Source organism: Hyperolius riggenbachi, chromosome 3 (assembly GCF_040937935.1).
Source record: "Hyperolius riggenbachi isolate aHypRig1 chromosome 3, aHypRig1.pri, whole genome shotgun sequence".
In the NCBI taxonomy this organism is placed as follows: domain Eukaryota; kingdom Metazoa; phylum Chordata; class Amphibia; order Anura; family Hyperoliidae; genus Hyperolius; species Hyperolius riggenbachi.
Window position 1 is genome coordinate 39,250,633 of NC_090648.1, and position 24,950 is coordinate 39,275,582.

The 24,950-nt window shown below is 43.8% G+C and overlaps 1 protein-coding gene across 2 annotated transcripts in view; it reads left to right on the forward strand.

Moving 5' to 3' along the window:
* LOC137562551 (uncharacterized) overlaps positions 1-24,950 on the forward strand; it is a 44,925-nt gene that overhangs the window by 7,326 nt on the left and 12,649 nt on the right. For both annotated transcript variants that reach the window (XM_068274003.1, XM_068274004.1), the window contains exon 2: positions 8,977-9,354. In XM_068274003.1, coding sequence (XP_068130104.1) covers positions 8,977-9,354 — 378 coding nt within the window. The remainder of the gene's footprint in view (positions 1-8,976; positions 9,355-24,950) is intronic.

A 24,950-nucleotide genomic window follows, 5' to 3' on the forward strand; every position in this document is an offset into this window, starting at 1 on the left:
TAGCTTCTATTTCAGGCAGGGAACACACTAGGTAGAGACGCTGGCATTGCAAAAAACGCCAGTGCTTTTGCTGTTAATGGGAGTCTATGAGCCCCACGTAAAAATGTATATGGGCGCTTTAACGTTCTGCATCATTTTCAAAAACACATGTAAAACGCACATAATGTATCTCAATGGAGTTGCAGAGAATTGCATTTTTACATGCCTTTTTTAGGTTTTTTTGTTTTTAGATTATACTGTATTTTACTCCATTGATAGAAGGCAAATTATGAAAAAACGCACACGCAGCAAAAACGCATGAAAAACACAAACTCAAAACACAATCACAAAACTCTAACACATACAAAAATGCATCAAATAATGAATAAAACGCACATTGCAAAAACGGCATGGCTTTTTGCACTGCCTAGTGTGCCCCCAGCCTCAACCAGACTACATATGACAAGCTGTCAACAAGCTCCTTTTCATAGCCCCAGCTTATCACTAATGTGAACATTTAAAGGAAAACTTAAGAGAGAGGTATATGGAGGCTGCTAGATTTACTTCCTTTTTAGCAATACCAGTTGCCTGGCAGCCCTGCTGATCCTCTGCCCAGTAGCGTCGTGAGGGGGGTGCGACCCGCACCAGGTGGGGTGACCCCAGCCACCCTAGAGGGGGTGCACTCATAGCCAGCGCTGTGTGTGTGCCAGTATGTTGTGCAGCTCAGCTGCAGTGGCAGGGCAGCTAGGAGGTCAGGGTGGTTGCAGCTCGGAGGAGGGGGGTGGTCGGTAGATAATAAACAAACGGAGGGTAATTATACTTTACTCGTCCTGTTGTGATACAACGGCTCCTTCACTCCACTTCTTAGCAGTTGCATGAGCCGTACAGCCAGCCAATCACCTTGCAGGGAGAGTGAAGCCGCATGGTGATTGGCTAGCTGCACAGCACATACAACTTATGAAGAAGTGGAGAAGCTGTGTGTTTCCTAACAGGACCAGGTAAAGTATAGTTACCCTCCGCTCTGTGTTTACCTTGTACAGACCTCCACAGACTGCACGAGCACTGCTGGCTGCTTCTCAGCAGCTGACAAGTGCTGGAAAACCTCCGTGCAAGTCTGTGAGGCACTAGTGTCTGATGTCAGGCAGAGTAACCCCACCCCCTCCCATAGCTGCGTAATCTGAGGCTGGAGCTTCCCCAGGACAGCATGCAGAGCAGACAGCAGCCATAGTGCACCCACCAGGAGATGTACAGGAGAGGAGAGTCTGCAGGGTGTGTGTGTGTGTGTGTGTGTGTGTGTGCGTGCGTGCGTGCGTGCGTGCGTGCGTGCGTGTGTGTGATGTGTGTGGTGTGTGCTTGTGTGTGTGTGTGTGTGTGTGTGATGTCTGTGTGTACAGTGTGTGTGTGTCTGTGTGTACAGTGTGTGTGTGTGTCTGTGTGTACAGTGTGTGTGTCTGTGTGTAGAGTGTGTATGTGTGTGTACAGTGTGTATGGTGTGTCTAAAGTGTGTGGTATATACAGTGTGTGTGTGTGTGTGTGCACAGTTTGTGTGGTGTGTGTGTACGTGTGTCTATGTATAGTGTGTGTATCTGTGTATAGTGTGTGTGTGTATACAGCATGTGTGGTGTATCTATATTGGGGGGCTGCTAACTATCTAACCTATACTGGGGGGCTGTTACCTACCTAACCTATACTTGGGGGCAGCTACCTATCTAACCTATACTGGGGGCACCGACCTAATCTAACCTATACTGGGGGGCAGCTACCTATCTAACCTATACTGGAGGCACCTACCTATCTAACCTATACTGGGGGCAGCTAACTATGTAATCTATACTGGGGGCACCTACCTATCTAGCATGTATTGGAGCACCTACCTACCTAGCTAGCCTATACTGGTGGCAACTATACTGGCTACCTATATTGGAGGCACCTACCCAACTAACCTATACTGGGGGCACCTACCTATCTAACCTATGCTGGGGGCAACTATTCCGTCTACCTATATTATCCCACTGCCTTACTGTTACAGTTACCCCCACCCATGTGATGTCATGTCCACACCCGTTTTTTTGCTGCTGCGCTTTTTTTTTGGGGGGGGGGGGGGTGTCGGTAAATTATCCGCACCGGGTGTCAAACACCCTAGCTACGCCACTGCCTCTGCCTCTAATACTTTTAGCCATAGACCCTGAATGAGCATGCGGGAGATCAGGTGCTTCTGACATTATTGTCAGATTTGACAAGATTAGCTGCATGCTTGTTTCTGGTGTTATTCAGACACTTCTGCAGCAAATAGATCAACAGAGCTGCCAGGCAACTGTTATTGTTTAACCTCTTGAGGACCACAGTCTTACACCACCATACTGACGAGGCAATTTTTCACAATTCAGCACTTCACCGCTCAAACAAGTTATTGCTCGGCAATACAACTAGGCAGCCTGTAAATCTCGCTCATCGTGAGGGTCACGCCATATGGCGTGACGGAGGAACAAGGGAGTCACCCTGGGGCCGCCATCCTGCGTTAGGCAGTTGCAGAATGGTTAAAATGAAATAAATATGGCAGTCTCCATATACCTCTTGCTACAGTTGTCATTTAACACCGATCCTAGACTGCAATGGACATATTTCTATGTTGGGAATAGATTGTGAGCTCCTCAGATGGACAGCCTGTTCATGTTTTGGTAATTCATTTATGAACTTTTTTATATAGCACAGTCCAAGACTAGTATCCGGCATTGCTTGAACAACCAGCTAACATAGAGCTAACTTCCCCCTTAAATACTTATTGACCCTCCAGCGATGTGTAGCAGGCTTCCTGTATCTCCCCACGGGCTCTGAGTGGTTTTCCGGCTTCCCCAGTTGACCCGCATTGGATCATGTGGCATTCCGTACACTGACGCCGGAAGCCGCTTGGAGCTCGTGAGAAGGTACAGGAAAGCTGCTACAGACCGCTGGAGGCTCGGTAAGTATTTTACTGCTAGAGATGTTGCAAACAGCGAACACAAACTTCCACAAATGTTCGCAAACATGCAAACTGCCATAGACTTCAATAGACAGGCACATTTCTGGCCACAAAAGTGATGGAAAAGGGGCCTAACACCTGGACAGGGGCATGCCGGAGGGAATCCATGCCAAAAGTCCCACTAAAAATTATGGAGTTGATGCAAAGTCAGCTTTTAATCCCTAAAGGACACAAATCACATTATGCACAGCTCTGGGTATCAGTGGGCAGTGGAGTGTCTCACACAGAGAGATACAATAGTATTATCAGAATACAGTGAAATAATAATGCAGAGGAATGGTTCTGTGCCTGTAACTTAAAGGAATACTGTAGGAGGGTCGGGGGAAAATGAGTTGAACTTACCAGGGGCTTCTAATGGTCCCCCGTAGACATCCTGTGCCCGCACAGCCACTTACCGATGCTCTGGCCCCGCCTCCGGGTCACTTCTGGAATTTCAGACTTTAAAGTCTGAAAACCACTGCGCCTGCGTTGCCGTGTCCTCGCTTCCCCTGATGTCACCAGGAGCGCACAGCGCAGGCACAGACCATACTAGGCCTGCGCAGTACGCTCCTGGTGCCATCAGCGGGAGTGAGGACACGGCAACGCAGGTGCAGTGGTTTTCAGACTTTAAAGTGAACCAGAGACGAAGCACCCTTGTGTATTTTACCATAGAAATCAGTGGGAACATTAGAGAAAACATTTCCCATGCTCTCTGTTCCATCCTCACTGCTAAAAGTGTCTGTTATCTAGCTGAGATAAGAATCCCGGGCTGAGCATTGAGTCTGGCTTTGCTATAATGACTCAGCTATAATGATTCCTGAGCAAAGCCAGCAGGGGGCAGGCTTGGACTTGAAGACAGCAAAGAACACAGTCTCAGCTATAATTATTCTGTAGCAAAGCCAGACCGACTGCTTAGTCGGGATTCTTATCTTAGAGGTGATAACAGGCAAATTAAACAGAGAACAATGTAACAAAGAGCAGATTAGGTGTTTACAGTCATGTTCCCACTGATTTATAAGGTAAAATACATGAGGTTGCTTCATCTCTGGTTCTCTTTAAAGTCTGAAATTCCAGAAGTGAACCGGAGGCGGGGCCGGAGCATCAGTGAGTGGCTGCGCAGGCACAGGATGTCTACGGGGGACCATTAGAAGCCCCTGGTAAGTTCAACTAATTTTCCCCCGACCCCCCTACAGTATTCCTTTAAAGAGGTAACAGCAGTAGCGTGCATACAGCTCTGGGTGTCAGTGGGCTGTGGAGTGTCATACACAGATAAATGCAATAGTACTATCAGAATCCAGTGAAATAATAATACACTGGAGTGGTTCTGTGCGTGCAACTTAATGAGGCAACAGCAATAGCAGTATTGTGCACACAGCTCTGGGTGACAGTGGGCTGTGGAGTGTCACACACTAAAAAAAACACAGGAGACAGATGTGCTATATAGGGCTGTTTGGGGTGCTTTCACAGCAAGTGAGTAACAATAACTCAAGCCTAGCTAATGCTTTCCCTACCTATCTGCAGCAAGTCTGACCCTGCTCTCGCAGTCAGCAGCAAGCAGACAATGAATCCAATATGGCCACCGCAACTGCTTTTTAGGGGGGTCCAGGAGGGGGTGCTAGCTGATTGGCTGCCATGTGTCTGCTGAATGTGAGGTAAGGGGTCACAATTTGGCTCCATAATGATGTATAGGGGGCAGGTCAAACACGCCATATGTTCGCAGTTCGTGGAGAACGCAAACAGACAAAATTTGCCTGGAAATGTCTGCCAGCGAACCGTTTGGGCCATCTCTATTTACTACCTGCCAGCGCACCCAAAAACCCACAAAAGAGGTCCCCGTTATCCCTCAGGCACGCCGGTTAGTTGAGACTTCAAGTTGCCTGAATTCCGGATAACGGGGACGCTTATATTTTGAGGAATTTCTTATGGTAGATGGCTGTTAAGCCCTCTGGGTCTGGGGCTTTCTTGGCTCCATACACAGGCTAGATCAGTGTCATTAGTAAAGGAATGATCACAGAGAACTATGTGACTTCTGATCATGTGACCATAGAAGTATGTGACATCTGACTGTGACATGGCACGTTTGAAGTAAACAGTGGTGCAACAACATTATACGGAGATATTTAGAGGAAGTTCAAACAAAATGCATCAGAACTCTACATAGGGAGCCATTAGAGGGGCTTATTCAAATTCCGCGGAATATAAATTTACGCATTTCTGATTGGAAATTGGATTTCCGTGAAAACCGCATTACTGCAACTGGGTAATTTCAGGCTAATCACAGAACTTGACAGCATTGGACCAATCAGAGAAAGCAGAAATGTTTTTGGGGCATAAATCAGATTGCCACAGTAATTTTAGAATTTAGACCAATCACAAGTATTGATGATTGTAATCTGCTAATCACGATTATGTAAAATTTTGTGTAATTTTTTGCAGTTACGGTCATACACAATTCCGGTTTGGATGCTTGTTCGGATTCCGCAGAAATGCAATTTCCACATTTCCGATCGGAGATTGCATTTCCGCATCGGAAATTTGGAAATCGGTAATACAAGTGTGGTAGGTGGATTTTCGCGGAAATTTCCACGGAAATTTCCGCTGACTTTAACATTGATTTTCTCAAAAACGACAAGGTTTTTTGAAAGATATTTTCCCCTCTTGTTCCCACCCTTCTCTTCTTCTTAACATACCCTGAAAATGTGGTGTTTCTAGTCTAGTCTGCCTGTCTGTCTAGTCTGTCACCTACGGGGGCTTTGCTATTAACCACTAAAGTCGGTGCTATTTACTGTAATGTAAAATGCTAAAATCCGCATTACCGATATGCGGTATGTCGCCGACTTTAGAGGTTAATAGCAAAGCCCCCATAGGTGCTAGAAACTAGACCTTGTAGTCTTTAAGAAAATCGATGTTAAAGAAATTTCCACGAAAATCTGCATCAGAATGTAGAAATCGGTAGTGGTAATCGGCTGAAGCGTAAATTGGCAATTCCGATCATCCCTACATGCAATTGATTTTGCATAATTCATCCATAATTTTGCAAAATTACACAAAATTTCATGTACTTCCATGCCGACTTTAGTGGTTTATAGCAAAGTCCCCATACATGCTATCATCAAAAAAACACTTTTCATTTTTCTGAGTTTAAAAAACATTTTTTCCTTTGCACTTTCAAAATCAATTATCACAAAATCTACAAGGTCTTTTTGAATTTTTTTTTTTTACTTGTTCCCAAATCCCAATACTCCCCTTAACATACGTAGCAATTTTGGTGATGGTGGGGGGGGTTTCTATTAACCACTAAAGTCGGCACAAAATTATGTAAAATTTCACATAATTACGTGAAATTACAGATGCATTACGTTTACATGCCAAATTAATTATGAATTTTCCATAAATTTCACATTATGTTTTTGCATTGTAATTGTGAATTATGATGTGAAATTACGATTATGCATAATTTGTGCTCATCAATAATCACCAGACTCGAATACTACCAAGTATTTTTGAGTCTTGTGATTTTCCTAAAATTTCTGTGGTATTCTGATTACTGCGGTAAAATTATTTATTCTCTTATTGGTCCAGTACTTCCGAGTCAACTCCAAACAGACAATGCAAAAAAAGTAAAAAAGAAAAAAAAAAGACTCTGGCTCTCTGGACATATGCTTGAGCTACATTAAAAGGCCTTCTTGCAAAAGAGAGCTTGAGAATGCAAGCTGGAACAAATATTGCTGTGCAGGCGTATTGTGTACTACAATTGTTTATTATTTTTCAAAATCCATGTTTTCTACCAGTAAACACAGATATTCATGCCAGCAGATGCACAAGAATGGCTTGGTCTACATGGACATGGATAATGACAGTTTATTATTATTTAACAACTTTTGCATCTTTGCTACGTATATCTACGCCCCTGTATACTTCACTTGCAGATTAGGGGCGTAGATATAAGTATTGTTTACTTACTACCGCCGTTTGTGTTCACTGCGTTGCTCCTGTTCACCTGTGCCGCAATCTTGCTGTTCTATGATCAGTGAATGGGAAACAGCTGTTCCCAAACCCGATCATAGGGCCTGTGATTAACTATTCTTAAAATGAAAGTAAACACATACACACACACTATTTCCTGTCTACTGTATTTTTTGGACTATAAGACTCGCTTTTTTCCCCCAAAAGTGGGGTGAAAAAGTCACTGCATCTTAGAGTCCAAATGCAGGCAGTTCCTGACTTATGAATGCCTGCCAATATGAACCTCCAACATGCAACAATGACGGGATCTCCCTGTACTGTGCCCATGCAGAGGAGGACACAGGGGGACAAACTGGGGACACAAAGAGGCATAGTGGAGGACACCAGGTAGACGACACAAAGGGGCATAGAGGAGGACTCTAGAGGTACAAAGAGGGCATAATTCACAAGATGCCCCTTCACCATGGATGCTCTATATATATATATATATATATATATATATATATATATATATATATATATATATTTCCCCTGTTTTTTAGTCCTCTAAACCTAGGTGCGTCTTATAGTCCGAAAAATACGGGTAAGTGTGGAGACAGCATGTGGCCTTCAGGTAAAAATACACCGTTATATGCTATTAAATAGTAAAATTAAATACATTTGTATGATTTTCTAACTCCTTCCACCCCTACCCAATAGTTATCAAAATAAAACACTTGTTAAATTTTTTTTATAAAATAAAAAAAAAATACATAAATAGTGACCTTAGGGACTTTTTAAAATATGTACGTATGGGTATGTTACTGTTATTTTTGTAAATAAAGGCTTGTAATTAGTGTTATAGTATTACAAAACCACTAAATGGAAAACATAAAATTAAGAAAGAACTTACTACCCCCCCCCCCCCCCCCCCACAAAAAAAAACAGCCTAGTTTGTCCCTCAAAAAATACTATATAGATCATTTCAGTGTGATGAGAAGTGATAGTTATGGAGAAAGAATGAAAGTGACATGAAAATTGCTCTGGTTTTGAAGGGGAAAATACCTGTGGTTTGGAAGTGGTTAAGAAAACACAAATGTGCTAAGTGCTCACAAAGTTATTATAAGCAATCACTCAAAAGCATTAAAAATGCCCAGTTTGAACAACACCAATTCTAAATGCCCTTCTAGGAATGTCTTCTCACTTGTGAGATGGTAATTAAGCATGTATCGTAATAAGGCTGCAGAAAGTAGAAGAAAAAGAGAGCGCTCCTATGGTGGTTTAAACTTCTTTAAAGAGTATCCGTGGTGGGCTAAAAAACTGCAAAAAAAAATTAGGCTACCTGATCCGTGGGGCTGAGCGGATCAAGTAGCCACAAAAACCGCCACTCCCCGCCGCTTCCATGGGCTGCAGTAGCCCACCTTCACTTTTGTGACTCCTGGGTCACGTTGCTGCGCTGAGAGACTGTGTTATCGCTCATAGCGTGCAGGGAGGTGGGGGAGCGGCAGGAGGTGCAGCCAGGGGAGAGAGCTGCCCAGTGGCAGCTCAGAAAACTCTGTAAGAACGCCCCTGGCGGGCATTTTAAACAGGGAATTCCTCTCTATTTACCTCCGAGTTAGTGACAAATCTTGTCGCTAAACTCAGGGGGCTATAGCATGGCAGTGAGGGGGGGCTGGGCAGAGAGCGGTGGTTGGGGGACACAGAGCCATGTCATTAGGCAGAGAACATGCCTCTGTGTCCCATCTGTCCCCCGAAGATCCACCTTGGGTTCTCTTTAATCAAAACGCAATCAATAGTTGCACTTACATAATTAGTAGATAATACCGTTCAGGTCTAGCCTTTATCCCCTGGGTCTGGCCAGGACCTGGGACCGCTGATGGAAGTCGTTGGCTTTAAACATAGTATACTTTCCCTTTTAGTTACATAGTTACATAGTTATTTTGGTTGAAAAAAGACATACGTCCATCGAGTTCAACCAGTACAAAGTACAACTCCAGCCCGTCCCCCACATACCCCTTTAATCAACTGGATGTTGTCTGATCTCCTATCTTTAGGAATTACAACCTCTTCTGGACAAAACTGTACTTATCAAGTGACAACTCTGGCTGTGGAGTATGGAGGATCTGTTACCATCCCGTGTTCTTACTCTGATCCTGAGGACTGGGAGGATAATACCAAGATAGAATTTCACTGGTGGGAGACATCTGGAAGAAACTGTTCATCTTCCACAGAGAAGGTCCTTTCTGGAAATGTTTCTGAGAGGTATAAGGGGCGTCTCACCATAGAGAGAGATTCCAATTGGAAGAGGACAGAAAATCTCATAATAACAGAACTCAAAAATTCAGATGGACCAAGGTTCTGCTGTGGAATATCCAGTGTTGCACTTAACTTTACACTGAATAATAGTTTTGGGACCCTTCTGCAATTTACAGGTGAATACATATTAATTTACATTTAATAACTATGCCAATTAACTACATGTAGTACATTTATGAAATATAGCAAAAAGAATATACTGGACATTTGTAGTCAGGGAAGTTTCTGGCCTTTTTGTCATCCCAGGCAAGAAAGCAAACTCCCACATATATATATATAATTCATAATTTGACATATTTTGATGATTTTTTTTTTATATGTTCCAGAACACATGAAGCACACTATGATCAACAGTGTCCAAAATGTGCTACCATACTAAAATGTTGTAAACACTGGTATAATTGACGAGAGCTGTGTAGACATACTGTACATTTTACCATGGTTTTGTGAATCAAACACATCTGCCTTCCTTGAGGAAGCCACAATTCTAACCTTGTTGGTTAGAATTGTGGCTTACTAATTTGAGGTGTGTGCTTTCATTCCTTGAGAAATCCCAACCTGGCAAATTGCAATGGCTCAGCGGTGGTGGCTCCAACAAAGGCAGATCTTGTTTGGGTAGAAATACCCCCTCTTTGCACTGACACGGTTTCTGGGTATTAGCAGTAGGGTATTGTACCGTGTTAGCCATCAGTAAAAGCAAGACGTTTTAAATCAGGATGATACCATTTATTGGCTAACTACAAATGAATAAGAATAAACAAGCTTTCAGCCTTGCAGCCCCGACGAAGGCTGCAAGGCCGATAGCTTGTTTATCCTTATTCATTTTTAGATAGCCAATAAATTGTATCCAGTGGCGTAGCTAAGGAGCTGCGGGCCCCGATGCAAGTTTTGCAATGGGGCCCCGCAAGCACTCTATACATAGCAATTGATACGGCGCACCAAAACCTGCCAATGGAAACTACAGTGTCAGAGGTGCAAGAAGGGGATGGGAAACAGTTTGTTAATGATTACCACTGTTCAAAGTATCTATAGAAGGGATTATTATGAGCACAGGACCAATAGAGAGATAATACTGTAGTTGAGGGATGGCCCTTCGGGGCCCCTCTGGCCCAAGGGCTCCGATGCGGTCGCTACCTCTGCACCCCCTATTGCTACGCCCCTGATTGTATCATCCTGATTTAAAACGTCTTGCTTTTTCTGGGTATTGGATCCCTTGTGGTTTCCCTTTTGGGTGTCTTCAGGTGAACCTTTTTTTTTGACATTTTATCGCTGATTGCCCTACCATGCATAGCTTTGTTATTTTAAGTGTTTTTAATTCAGTTGTGGCTGTTCAATGAAGATGCTGTTTTGATATTCAATTATACACCAGTTTGGTGCGGTTGAGGATTAGCTTTTGCTTCTATGCTCCACCCAAAAAAAAAAAAAACACGTTTCACGGGACCTTCCAGCTTCCTCAGGTCAATATGAGTCAGTGTCTGTGCTGTGTATCTCTGTTTCAGAGAGCCTATGGGGTTACCTTTGCAACTACATCCAGTGGTCCTTTGTTTTTTTTTCTGGAGGGTGACCCACGTTGACCCAGTCGAGTCATCGTGGATATGGTCTTTCTCCACATGCTCAAAATTGTGGTTGCCTCCCTCTGTCCCCTTGTCCCACTATCTGTTCCCACCCTCCTCCTGTGCTCCCCCAGTCCAGTATATAAAGGCAGAGTATAACGCAGCAGAAGCTGTGCTCTAACCTCCCCTCTGGAGTCCAGCGCTGTGCCTGTGTGACTATCCTGTCTGTTTTTTGCTCCCTCTAGTGCTGGCTCTCCTCATGTAGCGTGTAATCCCTGTACATATGGTAGGAGATGCTGGGCACTAGGGCGAGTGGACAGGTGGAATCACAACACTGGACCCCAACAGAGAGGTGAGAGCACAGCTTCTGCTGCACTATACTCTGTATTCACACACTAAGCTGGGGTAGCGCAGGAAGGAGTGTGCAACAAAATGAGACAGGTTCGGCAAGTTGTTTGTATCTCAGGGACTCCCTGTATTATGCATCCACCCATCCAGTTCCTGTAACCACCATATAGGCCTGCACGGAATTCACTGTCCCTGCTTGGTGCTCCAGGTCCTGCTAGATGCTGGATGGTCGCTCTCCTGCAGTACGATAGACTGAAATCTGAAAAGCTATTACCTCCAAAGCAGGTCTGACTAATAATGGGTAGGATGCTGTGTTCTATTTTAGTGTTTTAAAATATTACTAAAAAATAAAAAAGAGAGGTAATTGCTTATCTCTCCAGAAGATATAACAGTTCAACTGCAAAATGTTTAGTCTTTAGCCCCCAAATATCTCCAACAAAGTCATAGGCAGCAGATTTATAGACTGCTCCTCCCACTCTCTCTGTACTTCTGTTCCCTTAAAGGACATCTGAGGTGAAAATAAACTGATAAGTTAACAATAGTATCTATCTTTTTTCTCCTAAAAATGATTGTTTTAGCTACCCCACAGTTTTATTTTATATTTAAATCTAGTTTTTAAGTTTTTTTTCTCTTGCATTGTCTCTGCTCAATGATACATTCATTGAAGTTCACCAGAGCTAAAATCTATGAACTATTGACCCTTTTTATCTCTTTTATGCTTTAAGAAGCCATTTACTGCCCAGAAAGTGTTTTATGTCTGTAATTACTTATCAGTGAGTGTTATGCTACAGTCCGACACAGTTCCTATCCAAACAGAAACTGCCACTTGCATACCTGATTTTTAACTTTTTCAGGCATAGAAAGAAAAAAAGGACACAGCCTAGTTATTTGTGTGCTTGGCACTATACATACACATGTCTATCTCATCATGTCACATGCCACCTTGGTTGTCCTTTAACCATCTGAACCTGAACCACAAAGTTACTCCACTGCTGTTTGCTAATATAGGAAAGGTAACTGCTACATATTAATAGGAAGTGAACATATTTGTATACCTTTTTATCTAGTTATCCACTTCCCTTGGTCTGTAGTGTAATTCCTATGTTGTAGAAAAGGTGGACTTACAGCATAGGTTTATAATCTGAAAAAGGAAAAAAAAAAAGGGCCCGCAGACGCCTTGTAAAAAGGTGCCGCTTTAGGCTCTCATTCTAAAAGCCGTTATTTGTGGCAATGGGTGGAGATTTTGCCACAGGGAGGCACCCAATACATTAGCAGGCGCCGGGTCTTTCTGCTATGCAAAGCCGCAATCTACATAGTGGAAAAACTCGGCACCCACTATTTTATGGGGTGCCTCGTTGCGCCCAAATGTACCCTCATTGCCAAAAACAGCTCTGGGGGCGGTTAAGGTTTAGGCACCACCAGTAAAAGGGGGGGGAGGGGTCGGGGGTAAGGATTAGGTGCAGGGGTGGCTAGGTAGAGGGACATTTCAGTGTTAGGTATCGGTAGAGAGAGGGATCTGTGTTAGGCATTGGTAGAGGGAACAGTTGCGTAGCTAGAAATGACGGGCCTCATAGCAACATTTTCATGCGACCCTCAGAACTAGGTACTCTTTAGCAACCTGCCCCTATGGATATAAGTTGATTGGCCAATTTACATTCCCAAGCAATGTACACTGTGTGTAGTCCTTGGGCTAAGAGACAAGGGCCTCAATTCTGGTAGGGTTATCAAACAAATTACCTCATGTGAGGCAATTTACCTCATGAGGTAATGACATTTAGCAATTCTCATAGTTTGTAGTCATGTTTTATCTCATGAGGTAAATTGAGGTAATTCATGAGGTAATTTACTGGAAATTACTATTCTCATGGAAATTAGGGAGCATGTTAGCACATAATTTACCGATCAGTTTAAGACCTGCCTGTACCTGGAGGTAAAGTCAATTTGTACGCATTTTGCAGTTTTTAGTGGAGTTCCTATTGCTGCTTTAGTAGAGTTCCTATTCAGGCTGTGTAATAGAAAAGAATAGTAGAAATAAAACTCAAAGGGCTCGATTCAGTAAACCGTGCTAAGTGTTAGCACGCCTGTGAAAAGCCCTATATCATGCCTAAAGTTAGTTAAGGCATGATAAATTCACATCTAAAGACTTTAGGCGTGATAACTAAATTCACATCGCGCGCACAGTCCCGCACGCAAAACTTTGTGCGCACACCGCGAAAACAGCGCACCCGGTGCGCCTATAAGGTCGCATTGGGTGCGACCTTAATGTCGCACCATGTGACGTTAAAGTCGCACGCAATGCGACCTTATAGGCGCATCAACGCACCGTTTTCGTTGCACCGCGATGCGACATTTCGCGCACACCGCGCTGTGGGCACGCAAAGTTTTTAGTGTGGGACTTTGCGCGCGATGTAAATTTAGTAAACGGTGCTGACCCAGTTAGCACCCTAGTTATCACGCCCAAACTTTTTAGGCGTGCTAACTGGGTTAGCACCATTTACTGAATTAAGCCCAAAATATTTACTGGATTTTTTTTTTTAATAAGGGATGCCTATAAATATACTTGGCATAGGTTGCTACATAATCAAATACACTCCCCCCCCTCAAAATAAAAACAACAAACATCTTCCAAAGACTATCCTAACTTATGGAAGACAATTAAAGACTACTATTATTTATTTATTGCATGCTTACTGCTGAAATACCTCATGTTTTACCTCACTTCTTGCATTTACCTCATGTTTTACCTCATGTTCGGAAATGGAGAATAATCTTTCAGAATTGCAAAAAAAAAAAGAGGAAAATACTTCATGAGGTATTTTACCTACAAAAAAATATTTACCTCACATAGCTTCCAGAATTGAGACCAAGATCAGAGAGTGGAGAAACAAAGGAAAGTTAAAAGTGAGCAGCACATCTAATACCACCTGGGCCCCCTCTTCTCCAGGGCCCCATAGCAGTTGCTATGGCTGCTATAGCTATTGCTACACCCCTATGAAGAAAGGTTCTGTGTGAAATTAGGGTTAGGTTCAGAGATAGCAAAATATCGGTAAAGATTACCGATATTAGACTATTGAAATTCAGTAGTAAATATTGCTAATTTACCGATATTCTACTAGTGGCAATCACCAGTGCCCTTTTTTTCCAGGTGCCTTTTTTTCATGTACCCTCATAATCCCAGTATTATCTTCCACTACACAAATGTCACATCCCTCCTGGGCATTTTCTGGAATAAATGGGTATTTTATGACATTTTAGAACAGAAAGGCAGCATACTGTAGTGAAAATAACATAGTGAATAAAATATCTTTTTTTTTTTTTTTTTTTTTTTTTTTTACAATATTTTTCCAATATTAGGTCAGTGTTTGCCCATTGTAATTTTTTTTTCTTCCCGATTTACATTCTGAAATGTATCATAGAGTGCAACATCTTTAGTCCTGGCAGAGGATGTCTATGAAATATTTGGCTACTGAGAGTTTCTAAGCCAGTACAAAATATATCTGGTCTCCCAGAATGCTCAGGGGCGGGGGAAAGAATTCCACAAAGTTAATCAGGTTAGGCAAAGCATCACTGGGAAGGAGGGGCTACATTCAACCTACAGTAATATATAGTTATAGGAAGTGTTTCTGATGCTAAAACCAGGAAAATTACTGTAAAAGTGGGTATCCTGAATAATTATCTGCATTCTACTATATGTCACTACGGGGCCTCTTTAAAGAGGAGCTGTCAGCCATACTATCTCAGAAAAAAACACATTTATAAGTAGATACATACTTGCTCTACTTACATAACATATGTATTGCACTGTCCATGTTTTGATTTTAGTGATTTTACTACAGTAGAAAAAGAGAAAATCCCTTTTACCATTTCCCATTTTAACTGTGGCTATTTTAAAGCCAATCCTTATATCATTTCCTCCCTTACTCTCCTCTGCCTGATTGTGTATGCATTGCCCACCCTGCACTATAGAAAGTGCATTGTCTCAGCATGAGAAATATTGGCCAATCAGAGAGGAACAGAAGTGTGGGAAGGGAAAACAGGAGGGAAAGAGGCTTCAGCCAATCAGGCTGCATTAGTTAAGTCTGAGGGGAAAGTAGAGAAGCAAAAAAGGACAACCCAGCATGCCCTGCAACTTCCTTTTTGCGGCAGTGTACCAAATAAGAGTCAGGTAAACTGGGGAATCATGCCTATGATGAGTCATACCAACGAAACTAGTCGGGCGGAGCCTAGCAGGACGGGAGATGCTAACTACATGTGTTGCTGTTTGATTATATGCACATTTTAACTTGTGAAATGTAAGTGCACTACTTTTAATGGTTTATTTGAATAAACGTTATTACGCTATGGAAGCATCCTTTTGAGTTTGAAGGTCTGCTGGAAACTTTGAAGCTGCTGGATATTGGATGAACAGGTGCAATAAGCTGGTCTGTGCTGGGTCAGCCATTCAATCTGGTGAGAGGCTTTAACCTCCTGAGCATTACGCTGCTCTAGAGGTTTTGTTTGCTGAGTCCCCCAGTCTAAAATTAATAGCTTTAATGGCTTCATTGTAAGTTAGCTAGCACTAGGCTAGCTTGTTTAGGTCACCCGCGATCCAGCGGTTATATACATTACCCAGCCTGGCTCCAGTGATCGGCGCAGCCTCCCCGCACAGCTCCGGTCTCTCTATGGGCAGGATCGTGTCTGTGCATGACGTCATGTGCAATCCTCCCCATAGAGAGACCGGAGCTGTGCAGGGAGGCTGTGCCGTTCGCTGGATCCAGGTTGGGTAATGTATATAACAGCTGGATCGCGGGTCATCTAGGGGTGCCAGCGACCTAAACAAGCTAGCCTAGTGCTAGCTAACTTACAATGAAGCCATTAAAGCTATTAATTTTAGACTGGAGTACACCTGAGGTCAGCAAAACCCCTGATGCGGCATGCCTGACACAGTGTCAGGCATATCACTTAGGAGGTTAATATCATTCAGGTGTGGGTTCACACGTGTGGCGGTGCTGGAAGTTTGAAGCTTCTGAATACTGTATGAATAAGCGCAATAAGCTGGTCTTTTTTGGGTCAGCCATATAATCCGGTGAGAGGCCTATATACTATTGAGGGGTGGGTTCACACATGTGATGGTGCAGTGTGCGGGAGCACTCAAGGGGCCATATGCAATTCGAGGAGATAAGAAGCTGAAAACATGCGAGCTTCTTATCTCCTCACATCGCTCAGGATTTACCGGCAAATTCAATTGCCAGTTTCACCTGAGCGATGTCCTTGCGTAAAGGAGCATAACTCAGGCGAATACTAGGTATTCGCCGAGCGATGCTCCTGTGTGGCCAGCGATGTGGAGTGAGGCATTTGTGCTGTGGAGCTGTCCTTCAGCACCACAACACTGCTGCCTCGCTCCCGGGAAGATGCGCGCGCATCGTCGCAAGAGCCAGCGCATCGTTGCAAGGCTCATACCCGCCGCCCGTCGCCTTCTGCCGCTCGTCGCTACCGCGGGACCTTCAGAAGATACATACCTCCATCGTTCCGGCTCGCCGCATGTCCCACGCCGCTCCTCCGCTCATCTCTGTGACTGTGAGTATTCTTGAAGCCGGCAAAGCATCTTTGAGTCTCCCGCCGGGGCTCCCCATTCCTCCACTAGGTGGCCCAATGAGAATCATCCTGATTCTAATTGGACCAATGAGAATCAGGATGATTCTCATTGGGCCACCTAGTGGACGAATGGGGAGCCTCGGCGGGATACTCAAAATTGCTTTGCCGGCTCCAAGAATACTCACAGTCACAGAGCTGAGCGGAGGAGCGGCGTGGGACATGCGGCGAGACGGGAACGATGGAGGTATGTTTTTTTGTTACATTTTAAATAGGTAAGGAGTCAAAACTGACTCCTTTACCTATTTAAATCACTGGCATCTGGGGTTTCCTTAGTAAAGGAGGCTCCCAGATGCCAAAATCAGCCCGCTGACAGCAGCGATAGGTCTTTTCGCCTGCTCAGAGCAGGTGAAAAGTTAGCACCTATGTTTGCCGGTGCAAAATGCAATTGCATAGGGGGAAAGGAACTTGCTGGGCGATTATATCGCCCAAGCGAGTTCTTTTCCGCCCTGGGGGGTGTTAAATGCAATTGCATTAGGCGACCTTGCTGACGCCTAATTTAAGAACTCGGCAGCACTTAGCGCTGGCGAGTTTGGTAATTGCATAGGGCCCAAGGTGTTAAACTGTTGTGAACATACCACACCATAGGAGTGTTTTCTTTCTATTTTCTTGGAGCCACTGCAAAGTTTGCCGACAGAAGGAAGTTTGCTGGCCGGGCCAAAAGTGTAATTGATAATCTTATTCTGATTAGCCTGGAAATCTGGTGAGCATATTACACAACTGCTGCTGTTGTAGAGACATCTACAGTTCATGAACTGCAACCATTGAAGTGGGACTTATTACATTTGTTGAGCGCTAGACCTATTATAACCGTTGTCTAAGCGTTCAAAATACGATCTGGCATTTATGTTGTGCTGTAATTACAGTTCCCTGTTGGAATAATTTCTAAGGAGCGCACTACTCTGTTACATTTATAAACTGGGGAATGATCATTTATGAACAAGAAAAGTAATAGTGATTTTAACTTTTGGATTGCCTGGTTAGCATCCTTATTACTTGTTAACCAGATAAAAATAAAGATTTGATTTTTTATGTTATGCCCCACAGTTACACTTTAATGACAAAACCAAACTTCTAATATTCAGGACCTAAAAAAATTCCACTACAGGTCATTTTTAAAAAGACACTGAAGCGAAAAAAAAAAATGATGATATTATGATTTGTATGTGTAGTTCAGATAAGAAATAAAACATTAAGATCAGATACATCAGTCTAATTGTTTCTAGTACAGGAAGAGTTAAGAAACTCTAGTTGTTATCTCTATGCAAAAAAACCATTAAGCTCTAGGACTTTCAAAGTCATGGAGAGGGCTGTCTTCTGGACTTTTATTAACTCAAGTGTTAGGCCTGGTGCACACCAAAAACCGCTAGCAGATCCGCAAAATGCTAGCAGATTTTGAAACGCTTTTTCTTCTTTTTCTGTAGCGTTTCAGCTAGCATTTTGCGGTTTTGTGAAGCGTTTTTGGTGTAGTAGATTTCATGTATTGTTACGGTAAAGCTATTACTGAACAGCTACTGTAACAAAAAACGCCTGGCAAACCGCTCTGAAGTGCCATTTTTCAGAGCGGTTTGCGGTTTTCCTATACTTAACATTGAGGCAGAAACGCCTCCGCAATCCAAAATCTGCATCAGCCCGGGAGTATGCGTTTCTGCAAAACGCCTCCCGCTCTGGTGTGCACCAGCCCATTGAAATACATTACCCTAGCGGATCCGCACCCGCAAGCGGATCGCAAACCGCAGCCAAACCGCTCTGGTGTGCACTAGGCCTATGTGAACAATTTTCTTTTTCTCTGCCAGAGGAGAGGTCATTAGTTCACAGACTGCTCTGAAAGACTCATTTTGAATGCTGAGTGTTGTGTAATCTGCACATATTATAGAGTGATGCAATGTTAGAAAAAACACTATATACCTGAAAATAAAAATATGAGAATATTTTCTTTGCTGCTAATCTTCTAGTAATTATTCATAGTACACAACCAATTCACGATATCATTTTTTTTTTCGCTTCAGTGTCTCTTTAAGTCATCAGTTATTAGTCACGCAATGAAGGCGAGGAGAGGCACAATATCACAGAGCAGAGGTAGGTAGACTATGCGGGGACTCTTGGAGACACCCAGAGTAACTTTGAGTCTATGGCCCTGAATCACTAATCCATAATAAAATTGCCATTCTGTTTGTGCCATGCAGGCTACACTTGAAACACCCATGTTGAGTACATGACGCAAGTTGTACTAATGGTGGCCACTAATGATCCAATCTTTTTCATCCAATCTTACCATTTCTATGTAGTATAAGGGAACTGCCTAAATTATGCATTCAATATATTCGCTCAGTTATCCTTATACTACATAGATTTGGTAAAATTGGATGAAAAAGATTGGATCGTTAGTGGCCACCTTTAGAGTGCAACACTTATTACATTGTTTGCATAAACACCAGTAAAATTGCCAAACCCTGTCTGCATAATTTAGTTATCCCCCCCCCCCATTTTTTTTCTTTCTCTGTTTCAAAGAGTTAAACATCAGGCATGCAAGTGACAGTTTCCGCCTGGGTTGGGACTATGTCAGACTAGAGCATAAGATATTTGGGAAAGAAGCAGGCGGTTTACTTCCAGCAAACAGAAGGAGCGATCAGTGTGGCAGGGTAGAAGAGGGGAAGGATAAAGGTGCTGCTCTTGGTATCCACCTCGGTGGCAAAAGTATCTGTGTTTGAGACAAGAAGAGACAGAGCGCACTCAGGGGAACAGTACAGCAGTAGATTGGGTGAATTCAGAATAATCTCACCTCTAGAAGTTGCTGGTGAACTTGTACAGGAGTAGCCAGCGTGTAGGCTTTTATCCCTCTAGCCAGGGATCAGGCACAAAGGCAGCTGGATTCCTCCTTCACTCGGATGGTTGTTGGCAGGCAGCGAGCGGCTCTGAGGTTGTACACCCTGTCTGTGTGCGAGTCCGCTATATGCGGTTGCACAAACAGATTGTGGTGGATTTCAAAGCATCAGCTCCAGGATTGAGGGATCTAAAAGCAAAGCTCCACGCTGCTCCATGAGTCTTGCACAGGCAGTTCACGGGCAGTTGGAGTGGTAGTCTGATTGTAATGCAGCAATGTGTGTAGGAAAGAAGAAACGGCGGCTGCCGTATAGTGTTAAGATTTATTAAAATATATTGCAACGCGTTTCAGGAGACCAAGTCCTCCTTTCATCAGGCAAAGAGTTCACTACCACTCCAACTGCCCGTGAACTGCCTGTGCAAGACTCATGGAGCAGCGTGGAGCTTTGCTTTTAGATCCCTCACTCCTGGAGCTGATGCTTTGAAATCCACCACAATCTGTTTGTGCAACCGCATATAGCGGACTCGCACACAGACAGTACAACCTCAGAGCCGCTCGCTGTCTGCCAACAACCATCCGAGTGAAGGAGGAATCCAGCTGCCTTTGTGCCTGATCCCTGGCTAGAGGGATAAAAGCCTACATGCTAGCTACTCCTGTACAGGTTCGCCAGCAACTTCTAGAGGTGAGATTATTCTGAATTCACCCAATTTACTGCTGTACTGTTCCCCTGAGTGCGCTCTGCCTCTTCTTGTCTCAGACTAGAGCATAACTCTTACTAATACAACCATAAAACACTTTTCTAGCAGGAAATAGCTTCTGAGGGCAGAACAGAGATAAAAAGGGGAAATGGTGCATCGATTTTAGCTCTGTCATGCTTAAATGAATGTGTCATTGAACAGAGACAATGAATTAGTGAAAACTTAAAAAGTATATTTAAATATAAAATACAACAGTGGGAGACCTCAAAAAGTCATTTTTTAGGTGAAGGATAGATATAACTGTTTATCTCATCAGCTTATTTTCACCTTGGGCTTGATTCACAAAACGGTGCTAACTGTTAGCACGGCTGTTAACATGGCTTTTTGCGCGTTTTCGCGTGAAAAAACGGGTTTAATGCAAAAACGGTTATCGCATGTAAAAATTTGTGTCCGTGCGTTAACGCAAATTTTTCACGTGTTAACTCTCGCATTTGCACATTAATGCAAATTTATTGAGCAAACGCAACCGTTAACGTGCGAAAAATTGGCGTTAACGCGTGAACGTGAATTTTTGCACGAGATAACCGTTATTACACGAAATTTTGCGCGAAGCACTTTTCACAGCATGCTAACAGTTAGCACCGTTTTGTGAATCAAGCCCCTTGTGTTTCCTTTAACCACTTTTCCCACCAATACAGTATATCTACATCCACTGTGACTTCATTTAAGCCACAAGGACGTAGATATACAATTTTCCCCTGCAGTACAGCTGTGCACGATCGGGCAGGCTCCGTGCATGCCCCCTGGCACTTTCAGCTGCAGTACTAATTGGTGTAAGGAAACATGTTCCCTTTAAGCAAACTAGTCCCCCCCCCCCCCTCTCATTGATGAACGATCACTGCAGCAGCCAACTACAGTGATCCTACATCTGTCCCCCTCCGTGGCCAGATCACTAGAAGAAAGAAGCTGCAAGCAGCCTATCTCACCTCGCCCAGTTCCTGCAATCATCCTGCAGCCTGAGACTCGATTCACCGCTCTGCATTCAGCCTCGTGATGCTGAATCATACTCCCCAACAGTCCCGAATTTTGTTGGACCGTCCCGATTTTAGGGGGCTCTCCCGCAATCCTGATGTGGCCCCCTTATGTCCCGGCTGCCGGCAATGGGCAGAGAGCGGGGAGAAAAGATCGAGACGCCAGCCGGCAATATAAGATGCAGAATGCCAGTATTCACAATGTATATTCATTCGTACCTCCCTCCCACCCTCCCTCTGAATGTGCCCCCGTGTCCCCTGTTTGCAGAGTATAAAGTGCACTGTGGAGCGGCGTTCATCTTACCATTCATCCTCGTCGGACCAGCATCAGCTTTCTTCTGCTTCCTGTGACGTCACAGGAAGCAGGAACCAACAGAGCCAGATGCCGGCGAGGATGAACGGTAAGATGAACGCCGCTCCGCTGCGCACTTTATACTCTGCAAACAAAGGACACGGGGGAACATTCGGAGGGAGTGTGGGAGGGAGGTACGAATGAATATAAATTGTGATTACTGGCATTCTTCATCTTATATTGCCGGCTGGCGCCTCGATCATTTTTTTTTTAAATAATTTCTTTAAACATTCTTTATGGAATGCGGGACTAGGGGTGTATTTGGGGTGTGGTTAGGGGTGTGGCCTTAATGTCTCGGTTTCTCTTTCCTAAATGTTGGGAGGTATGCTGAATATCTCAGTCCTGGCTTGATGATGTCATCAAGCTGGGGCCCCAAATGTTTGGCAACATGCGGCTAAGTGCAGAGCAGTGTATTAAGGCTCCGGCTGCAGGGTGATCGTGGGAACGAAGCGAGGTGAGACAGACTCCTTGCAGCTGCTTTTTTTTTTAGCAATCTGGACATGGTGGGGGCTTCCTGAGTAGGGGGGCACATCTGGCAATCAAAATGGGGGCTGAGGAGATCGGAAAGGGAAGGGAGGGGGGTACATTTCACTAAAGAACATCTGGGTAACTGGAGGGGGGGACTCTGATAATAGAGGCACATTAGGTTACCAGGGGAGGGGACAACCCAATACTGGGGCCACATCTGGGTATAATGGGGGGTTGCTAATCCTGGAGACAAATCTGACTATAATGAGGGGAATTAATCCTGGGTGCACATCTGTCTATCTATACTGGGGGTGGCAAATGCAGGGGGCACATCTGGCTATACAGGGTGGACTAATACTGGGAACACATCAGGCTATCTATACTGGGGGGACAAAAACGGGTGGCATGATTTTTTTTTTAGTAACACTGATTTTTATTAAGCAGATTAAATAATACACAAAGACCGTTAGAAGATTGGAAGTTAACTTACAAATCATATAAAATTTAAGAGTCAGTGATGTAAGAGTCTTAGGGTGAAAAGTTCTTCAGCCAGTCTTCATGTGGCTCGTAGAATTGTTTACTTCTCTGAGATGGATTTTAATAATATACCTATTTCTTTAAAGAAGTAGACAGCCTTGTATATGGGAGGGGGGAGGGAGGGAGGGGTATGAGGGGGGGGGGAGGGATTAGGGGGGGGGGGTAGTGTAATAGGGATAAGGGAGAGAGGAGTTTAATTATTATTAAAGGTCAACCAGCTAAATAATCAGCAGATAGCAACAATTGAAAATAAAGAACTGATGGACAACAGGTCCAAGTGGGTCACGATGGTCAGATATCCCGCATATCAGTTTTGATAGTTACCTCAGATGAGGTTAGTTCTATTTAGAGATAGAGGGAAGGAAGGGCCTAATAGAGAGGATTGTATAGAGTCCTTGTATTGGGTATAGAGGGGATGATATGGGGATTTGTTTTTCCCTCAACTACCACATTCACTCCAAAGCCCATTCGTCTCCTTCAGCATCCCAAAAAGATTTAAGCATATGTTCTACTCAGCTAGATAATAAAAGTGGCAAACACGCTGCACCATTGACATCACAGGACAGTTGCCTATAAAACTAGACTTCTGACTCTGGGCTCAAGCTTCATTCATCTTACAGATCGTTATCTTCATCTGGCAGTGCTGTGGTCTGGGGCAACCTATATATCATGTTCATGTGGTGTTGCCAAGGCAGGATCCATATCCACTTCGGGTGGGGTATGGGGAGGCATGGCTAGAGACTCAAGGTTTGGGTCCCCTATCAGCTTCCTGGCAAACCCCAGGGTAAATAGGGTACCGGCTCATTTTAGAGAAGGGTGGGTGGTCAGGGTCCCCTTTTTTTTTTTTTTTTTTTTTTTTAAGGGGGTATGTAATCTGAGGAGTTAAAAGTCCATGGGTCCCAGATCTTATGGAATCTGTCTTCGGAGTCTCTCAGAGAGGCTGTCATTTTCTCCATAGTTTTATACCAGGTAATTTTAATTTTTATCTCTAAGGTTGTGGGTGGAGCTATTTGGTTCCATGCGGCTGCTATGGAGAGTCTGGTGGCTGTCAGGATGTGGGTAATTAGACGCATAGAATGTGTAGGGACACCAGGTATGGTTTTACCCAGTAGCATATAAAGGGGATCGTGAAGGATAAAAGTGTCAGTGACATGTTGAATCAAAGATTGGATGTCTCTCCATAATGTATCAATGAGAGGACAGAACCAGAATATATGTGCTAGGGTGCCTTTATTTCCACATCCTCTCCAGCATAAATCAGAGGGTCCATTGTATATTCTGGAGAGTCTATCTGGGGTGAGATACCAATGGAAGAGGATCTTGTATATGTTTTCTTTTATTTGTGTGCAGATGGAGCTATGTTTAGCATTTTCCCAGATGTCTGTCCAGTCCTCCAACGTGATAGAAGTAGAGAGAGCGGACTCCCATTTAGCCATGTAAGGGTGAGAGGGGGTGAGGGAATTTGATTTAGTCTGAAGAAGAGAGTAAATTTGTGATATCAGTCCTTTTTGGTGTCCTCTAAAGTTACATAAACGCTCAAAATGTGTCCAGGAAGGGATTACGTTTGCCCCCTTGGTGGTTTTTTGGAGAAAGTGTTTGATCTGGTAGTACTCTAGGTACATCTGAGGGGAGAACTGGGTCTTTTCTTCTAGTGCTGTTCTATCCCAAATTTTACCCGTTAAAGGATTAATCCAGTCTCTAAGGTTAAAAAAGCCCAGATTGAACCAGCGGGCCATAAATTGTTTTGAGATTCCAGGGGGAAAGGACTGATTTCCAAGTATTGGGAATAGCGGGGAGGGAGTGGACCTAAGCTTGGCAGTAGACATAGTGTTCCTCCATATGCGAGCTGAGAAGGATATAGTAGGTAGTGTAATAGTGGGGGGGAGTTTTGGAGGAGTTGGTGACCAGATAAGTGAAGCTAAAGTGGTTGGTAGGATGCTTGTAGCCTCTATTAGGGCCCATTTAGTAAAAACTCTTGGGCTGGTCCATTCGGTAAGTTGTCTAAGGTGGGTGGCCTGATAGTAAAGCTTCAGGTGGGGGACTGCCAAACCTCCTGATTCTCGTGGGGAAAGGAGTATATTTTTGTGGACTCTCGGGTGTTTGTGGTTCCAGATGAATTTGAAAAACTCAGTTTGTAGTTTGGAGAGTTGGGTTGAAGGGACTTGGACTGGCAGTGTTTCGAATAGGTATAAGAGGCGTGGGAGGATGTTCATTTTTAGAGAGTATATTCTCCCCATCCAAGAAATTTTATATGCTGTCCACTTGTGTAG